This window comes from Odocoileus virginianus, chromosome 11 (genome assembly GCF_023699985.2).
Source record: "Odocoileus virginianus isolate 20LAN1187 ecotype Illinois chromosome 11, Ovbor_1.2, whole genome shotgun sequence".
In the NCBI taxonomy this organism is placed as follows: Eukaryota; Metazoa; Chordata; class Mammalia; order Artiodactyla; family Cervidae; genus Odocoileus; species Odocoileus virginianus.
The window spans coordinates 24,589,195-24,605,306 of record NC_069684.1 but is presented as its reverse complement, the minus strand read 5'-3'; the positions used below and the strand labels follow the sequence as shown (position 1 = coordinate 24,605,306).

The 16,112-nt window shown below is 38.2% G+C and overlaps 2 protein-coding genes across 4 annotated transcripts in view; one reads left to right on the top strand and one right to left on the bottom strand.

Annotated features, from left to right (window-relative positions):
• The window catches only part of ANKRD45 (ankyrin repeat domain 45), a 51,869-nt gene that overhangs the window by 22,366 nt on the left and 13,391 nt on the right, over nucleotides 1–16,112 (bottom strand). For all 3 annotated transcript variants that reach the window (XM_070474067.1, XM_070474066.1, XM_020902253.2), the window contains exon 3: nucleotides 9,719–9,886. In XM_070474067.1, the coding sequence (XP_070330168.1) occupies nucleotides 9,719–9,886 (168 nt within the window). The remainder of the gene's footprint in view (nucleotides 1–9,718; nucleotides 9,887–16,112) is intronic.
• On the top strand, nucleotides 2,770–5,316 carry TEX50 (testis expressed 50). The gene is made up of 2 exons (XM_020902255.2): nucleotides 2,770–3,230; nucleotides 4,757–5,316. Exons 1-2 carry the CDS (start codon nucleotides 2,907–2,909, stop codon nucleotides 4,994–4,996), a joined length of 564 nt encoding a protein of 187 aa, XP_020757914.1. The 5' UTR covers nucleotides 2,770–2,906; the 3' UTR covers nucleotides 4,997–5,316.

The window sequence follows — 16,112 nt, the reverse complement described above, 5'->3', positions numbered from 1 at the left end:
TCTTGTCAATTACAGCTTCAAACCTATCATTCATGTTGCAAGCAAAATCCTCTAAACTGGAATCTAAGGTTTAGGTTTTGGCTCCACTAGTTGGTGACCTGGAGCCAGTGGTGGTTCCAGAATTTCAGTACAGGAGGAAGTTTAGCAGAGGAATTAGTTTGAAGAGGTGACTAAGGGACTTGTCATAAAACTGTATTTGTATAATAAGCATGCTGATTTTACTGAGTGCATATATTTATTTTGGGTGGCCTGGTAGAGAAAGGAGCTTACTGCAAGCATCTTCTAATACCACCAGACCTATCAGAGCATTCAGGCAGCAATATACCACAAACTGGGGTGTTATAAACAACAGAAACTTGTTTTTCATAGTTCTGGAGGCTGGCAAGTCCAAGATCAAGCTGCAACATGGTTGCAGTCTAGTGAGACCCTTCTTCCTTCACTGCCAGCACCTTCTCACCATGCCTTCACATGGTAGAAGCGGTCAGAGAACTTCGTGCGGACACATTTTTATAAGACCACTAATCCTATTTATGAAGGTTCCACCTTCATGTCCTAAGCATCTCCCAAAGGCCCCATGTCCTAACACCATCACATCAGGCATTAGAAATTCAACATACGCATTTGTGGGGGAACACAAACATTCAGACCATAATAGTATCTTAACCCCTCTAACCTCAGTTTCTCTATCTACAAAGCGGAAGTATTATAATACCACCCACATACGGTTGTTCTAAGAATTAAAACATAGTATAATGCATGTAAATTTCTTGACACAGTGCCTGGCACACAGGAAAGTACTCAGTAAGTTTATTATTAGGTCACTCCTGTCCTCCAAACTTTATAAGTAACTCCCTACTGGCTACTGAATAAAATGCAGGGCCCTCCAAGACCTATCTAACCACAATCTTTCCAGCTTCATCCCTTCCTACATTCATCCAGAGACCCTATCAATCATTTACTTCCTGTTCCCTCTGACTGCTGATATCAATAGGACTCACTCCTTTAGTTCTTCAGGTCTGTCTTCAAACATCACCTTACCAGAGAGGCCTCTCCTGATGGCCCTCTGTAAGTGTAAGCACACACTCATTCATTCACTTGCTGGAAACTTCATAACCCCGTTACCACTCTATTTCTCTTCATAGCACTTCACAGAAAAATAGATTCAGATCATTTTATTTTCTGTATCTCCCTACTAAAAAGTAAACTCCATAAACATAGTATTATACCTAGTTGTGTAAGTATCCTCAGCTCCTAGAACAGTATTTAGCACATAGGAGGTGCTCAATAAATATTTATAAATGGAATGTTACTCAGCCATAAAAAAGAAATGCATTTGAGTCAATTCTAATGAGGTGGATGAACCTAGAGTCTATTATACAGAGTGAAGTAAGTCAGAAAGAGAAAGAGAAATATTATATACTAATGCATATATGTGGAATCTAGAAAGATTAAACTAATGAATTTATTTGCAGGGCAGCAATGGAGAAGCAAACATAGAGAACAGACTTATGGACATGGGGTAGAGGGGAGAAAAGGGTGAGATGAAAAACTGACTCATTAGAAAAGACCCTGATGCTGGGAAAGATTGAAAGCAGGAAGAGAAGGGGACGACAGTGAATGAGATGGTTGGATGGCATGACTGATTTGATGAACATGAGTTTGAGCAAGTTCTGGGAGTTGGTGATGGACAGGGAAGTCTGGCGTGCTGCAGTCCATGGGGTCACAAAGAGTGGGACATAACTGAGGCCCACTGAGTGACTGAACTGAACTAAACTGAATGGTTTACACAGATGCCCTCTCTGCCATCCACCAAAATTCTACTCATTCGTCAAAGCTTACTCAAAATGTACTCCTATGAAACTCCTAATTCCCCCTGGTAGAACTCAGTGCTCTATTAGCCATTACATGATTATAATTTGATCTAGCCCTGAGTATAATCTGTCCTGTAATTTTTTATTTTCCTGTTTTCTGCTTCTACTACTAGACTGTAAGTTCCTTAAAAGCAGAGTCTCTTTCACATTATCATATACCACACTAATCTGCCATCTCTTTTTCATACAATCATGCCAAATTCCCCAGCCCTCACCCACTACCTGGTAGTTACCACATTGTCACCAAAAAGATATGTCAAAAGGGGGAGTCACTCAGTATTTCCTTGACTAACTGAAGAGAAGGACATTCCTGAATATAAGAAAAAACAGAAGCAGAAGCAAGGTTGTATATTACCATGATAATGATATTACCATGATATATGACTGTAGCTACTTGGCACAATGGTGAAGAATCTGCCTGCCAATGAGTGAGCAAGGAGACTCTAGAGCCACAGGTTTGATCCATGGGTTGGGAAGATCCCCTGGATAGGAAATGGCAATCCACTCCAGTATTCTTGTCTGGAAAATTCTATGGACAGAGGAGCCTGGCAGGCTACAGTCCATAGCATCGCAGAGTTGGACACAACTGAGTGCACACACATACACACACGCTTTTAAGTAGATGCTAAAGTACCATACTTCTAAAGGGTTGGAAAGGATACAGGTAAGGTGTTTCCATGAAATTCTATTAATATAATGATGATTTAAATTTATTGGCTGTCAAAATATTAGCAAAGTCTTCATTTTTTTCAGAAAACTGAAGAGGCTCAAACCATTCTGGCATAAAAAAAAAAAAAAAGTATCCCTAATAAACCCAAGGTGATTGGTTAGCCAACATCTTTTAGTCCCAGTGTGGTTCTTTATGACATCACTGAATTTATCCCCGAGTCACCATGGCTGATGATGTTACAATGATCATCAGTGTATATTTTGCTGCCTAGTTATCTTAAGTGCCTTGACTGGAGTACCAGGGCACTTCTGCTCTGTCTCTAAAAAAATTTTTGGCTGTAATTTTTTTCCATTTGAGAAAGAAAGATGTCTACTCAAGGACTATCCCTGATTTTTACTCTGTTGTTTATCTGCTTCTTCAGGGAGAGCTTCTGCATTTGTGATGGTACTACCTGGACAAAGGTTGGATGGGAGATTTTTCCAGAAGAAATGCATTATTTGAAAGTTAAGACAGCTCCATCTCACTGTCTACCTTACCCTCTGGACAAACTATGCTGCAGTTTTGCTAATATGGATATATTTCATGGTTGTTTAAATCTTATTTATATTTTAGTACAAGCTCTCTTTTTAATCCTGTCTGTTTTGTCTGCACATTATCTGTGGATGAAGTGGAAGAAACACAAAAAAAAGGTGATGCTAATAGTAATAGCTATAGAATATCAAAGCATTTAAAAGATAAGATTATCATCTTCTCTGGAGAGAGAACCATGTCTTCTTCATAAGTTTCCCCACTCCCACCATTCACCCCAGCATCTATCACACTTTCTTGCACATATTAGGTGTTCAACAAAGCTGTACTGAATTAGAAGGTCTTTAAAATAACCTGTTATTTTATTTTATTTTTTTTGCTTTTGTTTTTGTTTTTTTCATTTATTTCCACTAATTGGAGGCTAATTACTTTACAACATTGCAGTGGGTTTTGTCATACATTGACACGAATCAGCCATGGGTTTACATGTATTCCCCATCCCGATCCCCCCTTCCACCTCCCTCTCCACCCGATCCCTCTGGGTCTTCCCAGTGCACCAGGCCCGAACACTTGTCTCATGCATACAATCTGGGCTGGTGATCTGTTTCAGCATAGATAATATACATGTTTCGATGCTGTTCTCTCAAAACATCCCACCCTCACCTTCTCCCACAGAGTCCACAAGTCTGTTCTGTACATCTGTGTCTCTTTTTCTGTTTTGCATATAGGGTTATCATTACCATCTTTCTAAATTCCATATATATGTGTTAGTATGCTGTAATGTTCTTTATCTTTCTGGCTTACTTCACTCTGTATAATGGGCTCCAGTTTCATCCATCTCATTAGAACTGATTCAAATGAATTCTTTTTAATGGCTGAGTAATATTCCATGGTGTATATGTACCACAGCTTCCTTATCCATTCGTCTGCTGATGGGCATCTAGGTTGCTTCCATGTCCTGGCTAAAAATAACCTATTATTTTAGATAGTTTAAAGTTACAAAACACATCAAGAAAGTAATGAGCTACAATGAGCATAATGTATAGGAAATGCAGTTATCTATCTGGGCTCTTAGGTAAATCACTATCTTTCTCTGCTGTCTGATCAATAAAATGAAGAATGTGGAACAAGAGATCTTGTTAGATCCCTTCCCGATCTATCTAAAAAAGCTAAGTATGCTGAAGTTGGTGTGTATATTATTTAACGTACTGTAAACTAATTTCTAATTTTAGGATAACTATCTGGAAAATAACACTCAAACTGATTCCCCATTTTGCCAGTGTTACTATATTTTGAGGCAATCTTAAAAGCTCATTGACCTTCACAACAACTATATATTTATAAAATGTCTATGATTTTATCACATTACATCTTAAGGCGATTTAGTAAAGGAAAATAATGTACTAATATTCAAATAATTTCTCCCAGCAGAATGCTCTAACAATCATAGAAAGTACTTATTAAATGTTTGCTGAATGGTGATCATGATCACTACAACCTTACACAAAGGCATATAAAAAAGAGCATTTCTTCTGCATTTTTACCTCTCTTCTATAACAACTTTTTCTTTGTATAAGTAAGTAAAGTGTGCTATTTGGAGCTTAAGCATATATATCCAGAAAACAAATTTAATTTGAACTACAGTAAGGAAAAAATTCTGTAATATCATTTGTTTTTCTTCTTTTAGCTAAAGAAACAAGTCTCCTTGGATACAACTGGTAACGATCTAGAAACCCAGTCTGTCTATGACATTGACCAAATACTCTGCAGACTGGTGGCCACAACATCAATGATGACCAAGTACCTGAATCAGATGTCCCACCACCCTCAGGCTAAGAAAGCCAAGCACCGAAAACTAAAAAGAAAGAAGACTGAAGGAGGAGAAAAGGAGGCAGAGTATGCTAAACACATCCATAAGCAAATATAACTCAGTCCACTAGGGAGACTACACAAGAAATCTACTGAGGGAAATCATGGAAGGACAAAAGTGATTCTTTGAGATGCTTTGTAATTTTTTGGCTAAATTCTTTACTGAAACTTTCCAACGAAGTCTCTACTGAAAAGTTATTTCTATTCAGCTAAAACAGCATCCATGCTTACTAAAAAGTACTAGGGGAAAGACCATATACAACCACCGCTTCATGTTTAAGTGTTCTGTTCTTTTTAATGTGTTAGATTGCTAATCAGTAAGCAAACTGTAGAATAGAATCTTGATTTAGTGTTTCAATAAATCTCTGATTTAAGCAATTTTTGTGAATTCTCTTAGTTTCCTGAGAAAATTTTATGGCCACGTGCAGATGTTTAACTTCCCATCTCAAATTGTTAAAATAGTATGGAAATAATAAGGAACAGATTAATTTCTAAGTATAAATGTTCCCCTGTTCAGTATAATAAATAAAGAATTATCAACACTTTTTTTAAAATTTCAAACTTCTGTTGATAAGACACATAAGTTTTAAAAATATTTCACTTTTGTTGATCAGTCACCTCATTTCTTAAAGTATGGTTTCTATACTAAAAAAAAAAAAAACAAAAAACTGAGAGACTGAGACGGACAGATTTTCTTAACATATAAAAGAATCCCAGAAAAACATGACAGATTTATAATATACCTCCCATCAATAAAAGGAAAAAAAAACTTTTAAAAAAATCCTTTGTAAGTAACAGATAATGCTATAGTCTTAACAAATAACAGAAGGGGATAAGTTCTGCCCTGTGTTATTGTAGATTATTAAAAATTTACTTATGGTTCCACTTTCCAGAATCCCTTACTTTTACTCTTCCTTAACACAACATTACTCCCACATTTCCATGAATGTTTGTTCCATACCTTCAGAGCTCTGAAAAATCAACTAATTCTATATATGTGTGTGTATATATATATGTATTTCTTTTAATATAGGACCTTTGAACAATTAAAAAGTCTATAAACCTTGAAAACCCAAAGAAATTGATCTCTAATGATCAAATTTTCAGTAGCATGGAGGAGTCTCTGCGGTAGGGAGTCCTCAACCCTGTAAACCTCTCCAGGTGACCTCTACTCTGATCATTAGAGCAAGAAATGGAAGTGGTTTATATTCTTGTTAAGTCTTAATTAAACAAATGCTTAACTTTATGTTGACTAGTTAGCATTTCTGACACTCCACAGCTACATTACCATGAATCCTTACAATTCCATCACTCATCTGGAAACAGAACACTAGTTTAGAGGATCATAGTTATCTTCATTACTAGGAAATGGTAGGTCTAACTCCTCCAAGACTGTAAGGACCCAAATTAAACAGATGGACATTAGGGGGAAGGAAATTGAAATTGGGCAGGGAGGGCACACAGGAGTCCTCAGGGCAGAGTGTGCTATGTGAGGCAGACTGCAGCCTTCTCCTCAGGGCCCTGCAGGCCCTCCAAGCTCAGGATCAGCTGGTGAGCTGGGGGGTCCAGGTACAGGCTGAGGGCTGTGTCCAGCAGAGCTCCAGAGCCCTCCCCAAGGCACCCTCTGGCCAGGCTCAGGCCTTGAAGCAGCTTCTGACCCATCCCTATTCCTCCAACCTAAGAGTGGTGGTCTCCACAGGTCGTAGTCCATGGGACCTGGCCCCCATTTGGGCAGACTGAGGGCCAGCTGGTCCTAGGCACCTGGCTCCCACAGTGATGACAGCTGGGTGGGATCTGGGGCCCTGGCCCTGAGGGTGCCACCCGCTGAGATCTGACTCCTCAGCTGGACCTGAGCACTGGCAGGAGGACCCAGCCTGGCTGCTGGATGAACGCTCCTGGGTAGGGTTACTGGCCCATGCAGGGACCCCTCCTCTTAGCCAAGCTAACTTTTGACCTTGGAGGGCAAAAGTTGAGGGCTGGGACCTTGCCCTTTCTTGTAGAATAGAGAATAACATTTGCTTTGGTAGAGTTTTACCTAGCCTGACCTGACCTCAAGAACAAAAGATCTGACACCAAGAAGTCTGCAACAACTAACCACGCCCCCTCCACCTTTCCTATAAAAGGGCTTTGCTGAGAGCTTTCAGGGAGCTCCTGGGTTTTTTAAGGCATGAGCCACCCATCTATTTACATGGCCCTGCAATAAACCTTTCCCTGCTCCAGACTCACATTTTGGCATTGTTTGGTCTCACTGCATGTCGAGCCCATGGACTTCCGGTCAGTGACAAAAACCAATGAAACTCTATGCTCATAAGCCCCAAACTTTCAGAAAAGTTACAGCAAAGTTTGTTCCTGGATTGTATTTTCTTAAATACCATGGGTCATTCTTCAAAATTGGATTTTAAATTATGTAATATGAATTTTGGTAGATCGCCAGTCCAGGTTTGAGACATGAGACAGGGTGCTCAGGGCTGGTGCACTAGGATGACCCTGAGGGATGGGATGGGGAGGGAGGTAGTGGGGGGTGGTTCAGGATGGGGAACACATGTACACCCATGGCTGATTCATGTCAATGTATGGCAAAAACCACTACAATATTATAAAGTAATTAGCCTCCAAATAAAATAAATTAATTTTTAAAAAATAAATAAAAATTATATAATGTGAATTTTGGGCTTCCCAGGTGGTGCTAGTGATAAAGAACCCACCTGCCAATTCAGAAGACATGAGACATGGGTTCAATCCCTGGGTCAGGAAGATCCCCTGGAGGAAGTCATGGCAACCCACTCCAGTATTCTTGCCTGGAGAACTGCAATGACAGAGGAGCCTGGCAGTTACAGTCCACAGGGTGGCAAAGAGTTGGAGATAAGTGAAGCGACTTAACATGCATGAATGTGAATTTCACCTAGAACTAATTATTCATGAAGAAGTCAATTAAATTTTTTGCTATTTTCTTTTTGCTTATGCATCTGATCATAAAATTGAAGGTAACTGACAGAAATATGGCCCCTCAAAAATATTTAGTGCAAGTGGACAATTAAATACCAAATAATCTACAAAGTATAACTCATCTTTTTCTTCCCAAATATGCTACCTTCCCTCAATTTCCTTACTTCTATTAATCCTCCCAGTTCCCTTTTTATTTTACTGATAAACAACTCCTTAAGGCTGCCATATGAATCTTCCTAAAGATCACTTTAATCCTCTTCCTCTTCTACATAAAATCTTCCAAAGGCTCCCAATGGCTACAAAAATGAAATGTAAACACCTTAGCCTGACATTTGGAGGTATAATCTGACTGGAACAATAGCAGCGTCACACTTCAAGTGTGATCACCCAACAGGCACTGTGCTGAGACATGGTTTATAGCATCTCATCTCAATCTCACAACTCCCCCAAGAGATAAGGACTATTATGAGCCCCCTTTTCTGGAAATTAAGACTGAAGTATAAAGAATTTAAGTATCTTGCCCAAGGTCACATAGGTTTCAAGGAGAGACACCAGTATTTCAACTCAAGCAATTTGATTCAAGAGCCCATGTACTTACTTTTCTTTTATTAACCTGCCTGTGCTGTAGCCTGCTTATGTAAATTATATTGACTTGCTCTTCCAGTAAGGCAATCTCATCACTGTTTCCCCAACACGTCACTTCCAGTCATAAGGTTTTGCTCACACCCTTTCTCCTTAGTCTGTGTATACAAATCCCACCATTTCTTCAAGGCCCATCTCAACTCCAACATACTCTGACTTCATGTTCTCTGACCACCCCACAGCATGACCCACCTGCTCTGCCGATTTTAACTCTTAATTATAGTCTTTCTGATATTGTTTTTTAACTGTAGGATGCATCTATAATTTATCGCCCCTCAGATAACAAATGTCCAGAGGGCAGGAACAATCTATGTACCAAAACATAGCTATGTACCACAACAATGCTATGCTTGTAATCCTAGAAACACAAATGCAGAGAACTATACAAAATGAATGCCATGAACGTCCTTGGTACTAGTTTTATAACCAATGTTTGTCACATACATAATTACACAGGTATATCTTCCTGAAATCTCTCAGCTCTATTCTACAGGTTAAAGAAATACTGTAACAAAAACAGTAAAACTCAAAATAGTACATAGTTTTTGACCTTTGATTAAAGCACAAAACACATACAGAAAAGTGCAAAATTTACAAGGGTACAGCTCAATGAATTTTCAAAAATGAGCATACTATGTTAACAGTCACCAAACTAAGAAAAAAAGAGTATTATGCTCCAGAAGTACCCTCCCTCATGCCATAATGAAACCTGCTATTCAGACTTCTAACACCATGGATTAATTTTGCATAGCAAACCATTTTAAATTATTACAACTGTTTCTACCTGGGGAATCAAACATATTCCTCAAGTATGTCATTCTTTTAAACATTTAAGGAATGGTCCACTCTGCTGAGGTCTCTCAGAAAATGGCCTTGAACCATGTATGTATATTATACATACATTCTTATAGAAGATTATTGGAGAAATTGTTAGAAGGTGGTAAATCAACCAGCTTTGAATATAGTTTCTACTAAATACAATGTTTTAGGCCAATAGCAAAAAAAAAGGCAGATTTGATATATTATCACCAATGGTGACTATATATGTTATGTCTACAAATAAAAATCCTAATAGAAGGTGAAAATGTTAATCACCTCTTTGCTTTGTTAACGACACAGCCTGTAACTCGTACTTACGGGAGGGAAACCCAGCAGTGAGTGTTTGCTACTACTACCTTGTAAGCTTCCTTACCTGCCCAGTCCAGGAACTCAACACACTCAGTCTGGGAATATCGAGCAGCAACATCTCGAGCTCTCTCCTCCCGGTAGTTCAGAGCTTCTATATCAACATCCAGTTCCACCAGTGCTTTCAAAGTCTCCAATCGACCCCAGGCTGCAGCACAGTGTAAGAGTGTGTAACCTAACAAATAGAATGAGGATGGTCAGGTCAAAAAGACTACATTGTTTCAGGCTCTTCTACAGAGTAGAAGATAATAATGATAATCAGGTATTGAACAATTACTACAAGCCAAGTATTATCCTCTGGCTTCCCTGGTGGCTCAAATGGTAGGGAATCTGCCTGTAATGCAGGAGACCTGGGTTCCATACCTGGATCAAGAAGACCCCTGGAGAAGGCAATAGCAACCCACTCCAGTATTCTTGACTGGAGAATCCCATGGACAGAGGAGCTTGGCAGGCTACAGTCCATGGGGTCACAAAGAGTTGGATATGACTGAGTGACTTTCACAGGTATTATCCTAAGTGCTTTACATATAGTAAGTTCATTTGGTTGGTTAAAAAAAAACCCTATGAGGTCACAACTATTATAATCTTCATTTTACAGACAAGGAAACAGAGGTCCAGAGAAGTTAAACTTGCCCAAGGCACATAGCCAGTAAATGATGGACACAAGGAATCAACACAGGCAATCTGAGCTCTTCAACATCTTCTGAGGAAGACGGCAATCTCCCTAACAGTCATCTACTGGAACACAGTTAGATTTATGACTTTAGTCTAAGAAATTTTCATCAACCTCTAATTACTCCATTATTGTTAACACAACCATACAAATTACTAAAACTGTGTATGCCTTTGATTTGGAAATTGATCATTTGAATTAAAACTGAAATTGTGAGCTATCAAATTAGAAAGCTATTTCTTAGATTTACAGAGGCAACTACCCCACAAAACTGGGAGCCAAGAAATATCCAGATATCACCTTCCCGAAGATGTATTTCTTCAGCCAAACAGCCCACAGCCCCTGATTTGCTGGGAAAGGAGACACTATCTACGGAAAAGACACAACGATAGCATGAGCAGGAGGCCATTTCAAATGAGATATTCTCCGTCCTTACATTGCTTTTCTCAGGGCTTAAATTACTACTAAATACTATGTTTTAGGCCAATAGCAAAAAAAAAAAAGGCCAGCGGTAACACCTAAAATTTTTCCTATTTTTTAATATACATAGTTTAAAAATAAGAAAACATGATTTCTTAACAGAGAGAGGCTTTTGTCAAGGAATTTGAAATCTTCATATGTGGTTTGTTTTTTTTCCCCTTGTGGGAGATGGTGTGTTTTCTAGAAGGAAACACACAGATCTTTGTACTACATTAATTCCATAGCCTTCCCAGAAGAAGAACATTTAAATAAGATGATTTTGAAAGCATCCAGACAAGAGGGGGGATTTTCCTAAAGTTCTCCCATGATATTGGCAATGAATAATTGAACCTAGAAGTGAGATACAGATGGTTACAGGTTAGAAATCTCAGCAGGAAGAAAGGGACCATAAATGGAATACTGAAAAATCAGAATTGGTTCCAAGAGAAAAATAATCTCTACATGGAAGACTACTGGTTACTAAATAGAGAGTTAACTGAGCATGCAGTTCACATTAAGGCAAAAGATCAGACAAGAGGAAAAGCAATCTTCTTCTCTATACAGGCACTGTTCTGTGCTCTCCACAAGTATCAACTCATTTAATCTTCTCTACAATCCTATGATGTAAAAAGTAGTATTGTTCTCATTTATAGATAAGGAAAAAAAAAAAGCACAGAGAGGATAAGAACTTTTCTCAAGGTTGCTTAAACTGACGAAGGTCATTGATAAGGTCAAAATCCCAAACCTGAGATGATGATAGTCACAAACAAGTAATAGGCCATGGAGCAAAATACTCACTTACCTAGAATATTTTTCACAACCTGCCTACTAGCAGTACCAGACTCTTTGAATTCTCCAAATCATATTGTTTCATATGATTTTGCATATGCCGGTTGTCTCTGCCTGAGAAAATTTTTTTAAGTATAAATTTTATCTTTACTTAGCATTAATACCAGTATTTGTAAAATTGAGTTCAGAATTCATTTTTTAAGTTAGTGAAACTAATACCCATTTTTTTGTTCTTCAATTTTTTAAAATTTATTTTTATTCTTGGCTGCCTTGGGTCTTCGTGGCTTCGCATGAGCTTTCTCTAGTTGCAGTAAGCAGGGAGTACTCTTGCTATGTGCAGGCTTCTCATTGCAGGGGCTTCTCTTGCTGCAGAGCACAGGCTTCAGGTGCACAGGTTTCAGCAGTTGCGGCTTGTAGGCGCTAGAGTTTAGGCTCAGTAGTTTCTACCCACAGGCTTAGCTACTCCATGGCATGTGGAATCTTCCCAGACCAGGAATCGAACCATGTCCCCTGCATTGCAAGGCGAATTCTTATCCACTGAGCTACCAAGGAAGTCCAAGACTAATACATCTTAAATACAAAAATATATAAACATAAAATATCAGATAAAAGCATAACTGTCAAACAAATGTTAAGTATATATTGTCATTCTATTAGCAATATAAACTGTCAGATAAAACTAATAAAAATTAAAGATTAAAAAGCAAATACTATTAAAATGAAAAAACTATAATCATGAAAATCACAAATAAAACATTATCTTTCAAGTAGGTCAATGGTTTCAACAGGACATTTCTGTGCAAATTTTTTCAGCTATTGAAGTTTTTCTCACTCAACATTAGTTGGAAGTAGTTATAAACCAACACCAAACACTTTCCTTCAAATTATCTCATCTCCTTATTATTCCTATGTAAAACACATGGCTTCTCCTGTGTATATTTTTCAAAATTAAAGAAATGCACATTTGAAAAAAAATTTTCTCATCTCTAATTTTAAAACACAGAGATCTATCTGAACAGTTTTTTGCTTTTTTAATAGAATTGCAATCTTTCTATTGAGAGTAGGTTGTAATCTTTTTCTCCAAAGAAAACACTGATGGCTCGTATTTGTCTTTTTTAGTCTCCACATATAAAGACAGAGAGAGTCCATTTCAGTTTCCTTATCAATTTCGAAGCTGTGCGATTCACGTTCTACTTGTTTGGGAGGCTTGTGAACTCAAGAATTATTCTTACAATAGAATTTGCAATACCACAATATGGACCATCTACATTCGTAATCTTCAGTTTGTCTTTTTATATACACTGAGCAATTAAATCATTGAAATTGTTCTCAATCCAAAAATGACTCTAATTTCATATGTTTAAAATACCAAATAAAACTATTATACCTATAAAAAGGCCAGCATTTCATCACCTAAAATAGCAGATAAGTACACCAGGATAGCAAAAATATTTTAACACTAAAATCTGCTATTGCAGTTACTATCTGATACTGCAGTTACTGCCACCTGCCATGCCTTATCCTTCAACTTCATTTGTCTGATAAACTCTTGGTCATTATTCAAGATTCCATATATTGGACTTCCTTGGTGGTCCAGTGGTTAAGACTCCACACTTCCACTGCAGGGGACACGGGTTCAATCTGTGGTCAGGGAATCAAGATCCCAAGGGCTACATGGTGCAGCCAAAAAAAAACTGAACATATTGCCTCTTCTATAAAGCCTTCCTTGACCATGTCCAACACTTTCAGGTAAAGCTGACTAATCTCTCCTCTGAGCTATTACTGTACCTTGTCTCATCATATATCATCTATTTACACATCTGTTTTCTGCTAACTGTGAACCTGATCAAGGTTGCTGAATTCATTCATCTTTCTATCCCCAGTTCCCAGCTCAAGACCTGGCTATTCCTCCACCTTTAACAAATAGTACCCGATTGTAGGGAAAGGCAGAGTTTAAAACAGTATTTCATTTCAATCATGCTTGTTTGAGTGTGGCCAGGTTGAGAAACCAAAGCCTTACCAGAACCAAAGGTGGTTCCATCAATAACCTACAACTGTACACAAATGTCCTTGGCTCAAACAGAAAACAAGGCACTTTCCAACAGACCAGAAGTCAGTAGTACAGAGAGCTCAGACAGTAAGAACTGTTTCATCCTCCTTCCTTCAGATCAAAGAGATGAGATTGTAAGAACTGTTTCATCATCTTTCCTTTGAATCAAAATTGTCCAATTCTCCAATATTTAAAAGGAAAGGAAATCTTGAATATAAATGTAATCTCTGGGAATCATCCACAAATAAATGGCATACATCTTCTTAAAGAGATATCTACCACAGTTCTTCACCCAAAAGTCCCTTAATTTTAGGCCACTGGCTTCTTATGTTGCAAAAATCAATAGTGTTCACATATATACATACAATTATTGATCCTTAAAAAAAGAAAATTCTATCATTTGTAACAACATGGATGAACCTGAAGGGCATTATGCCAAGTGAAATAAATCAGAGAGAAAAAGCCAAATACTGCATGGTATCACTTATGTGGAGAAATCTAAAATAAAAAATTAAACCCATAGAAACAGAGTAGAAAAGTGGTACCAGGGGCTTGAGGAGTGGGGGAAATAGGGAGAGATTGGAAAAAAGGTACAAACTTCAGTTAGAAGATGGAAGAGATCCCAGGACCTAATATATAACACAATGACTATAGCTAATAATTGTACTACTATATACTTGAAATTTCCTGAAAGTAGAACTCAAATGTTTTGACCCAAAAAAAAAAAAAAAAACTTTGCACTGATCTGTTCTCCCATGTAAACAAGCTCATGGGAACTGAATCAATACCAACCAAACAATAAATTTACTGGTAAACTGTAATATAATTCATTATTTTATAATGATTTAAGTAACAGAACTGGACATGGAACAACAGACTGGTTCCAAATAGCAAAAGGAGTACGTCAAGGCTGTATATTGTCACCCTGCTTATTTAATTTATATGCAGAGTACATCATGAGACATGCTGGGCTGGATGAAGCACAAGCTGGAATCAAGATTGCCAGGAGAAATATCAATAATCTCAGATTTGCAGATGACACCACCCTTATGGCAGAAAGTGAAAAAGAACTAAAGAGCCTCTTGATGAAAGTGAAAGAGGAGAGTGAAAAAGTTAGTTTAAAACTCAACATTCAGAAAATCAAGATCATGGCATCTGGCCCCATCACTTCGTGGCAAATAGATGAGGAACACTGGAAACAGTTGGCTGACTTTATTTTCTTGGGCTTCAAAATCACTGCAGATGGTGATTGCAGTCATGAAATTAAAAGACGCTTACTCCTTGGAAGGAAAGTTATGACCAACCTAGACAGCATATTAGAAAGCAGACACATTACTTTGCCGACAAAGGTCCATCTAGTCAAGGCTATGGTTTTTTCAGTAGTCATGTATGGATGTGAGAGTTGGACTATAAAGGAAGCTGAGCACCGAAAATTGATGCTTTTGAACTGTGGTGTTGGAGAAGACACTTGAGAGTCCCTGAGATCCAACCAGTCCATCCTAAACGAGATCAGTCCTGAGTGTTCATTGGAAGGACTGATGTTGAAGCTGAAACTCCAATACTTTGGCCACCTGATGTGAAGAGCTGACTCATTTGAAAAGGCCCTGATGCTGGAAAAGATTGAAGGGAGGAGGAGAAGGGGACAACAGATGATGAGATGGTTGGATGGCATCAATGACTCAATGGACACGAGTTTGGGTAAACTCCGGGAGTTGGTGATGGACAGGGAGGCCTGGCATGCTGCAGTCCATGGGGTTGCAAAGAGTCAGACACGACTGAGCAACTGAACTGAACTGAAGTAATAATCACCAAGTTGACTGGTACAATTAGGTTAGCCAGTTCATGCATACATTTCATTATAAAATCATCTTCATTGAAATGGCAAACAAGCTTACAATTTCCCAGATCATCATATATCATCTAAGTCCTGGTTCCTTTTAATTTAGCAATTCTCTCAATTTCTCTGTCTCCTCTGGCATTTTACCATAAGCAGCAAGAAAAAAGCAGGATGCACCTTCAACTTCTGCTAAATGAGAAGATTTCATGGTAAGCATGAAATCAGAATGAAGATACGGATTATCTTAGAGTACATCATCAAACTCAAAAGACTGCACACCTATCTTCACACACTGGAAAACATCTAACAAGAAGATGGCGATACCCATATCAGTTAGTCAAAGCACCCTCTCCCTGGGGTGCTGGAGGTACACTATCAGATATTCGATTTAAGGCTCTCATTTTCCTTTATGTAGTATGATTTTTAGACATTACTATTAGTCCCATTTTTATGGATGAAGAAACTGTAGCATGGAAAGGTTATATAACTTGCCCAAGTTAAATAGCTTAAAATTCAATATTAGATAAATTTTGCTACAAGTTTTCCACAGCCTTAAGAAAGGCTTCTTCTGTTCCTATTTCCCCAAAAGCTTT

What these genes read in the sequence shown, in the direction of transcription:
- TEX50 (XM_020902255.2), top strand. Translation starts at nt 2,907, where the DNA reads ATGTCTACTCAAGGACTATCCCTGATTTTTACTCTGTTGTTTATCTGC. An exon ending in GGAAGAAACACAAAAAAAAG is followed by an intron (nt 3,231 to 4,756) that starts GTGATGCTAATA and finishes TTCTTCTTTTAG; the next exon opens with CTAAAGAAACAAGTCTCCTT.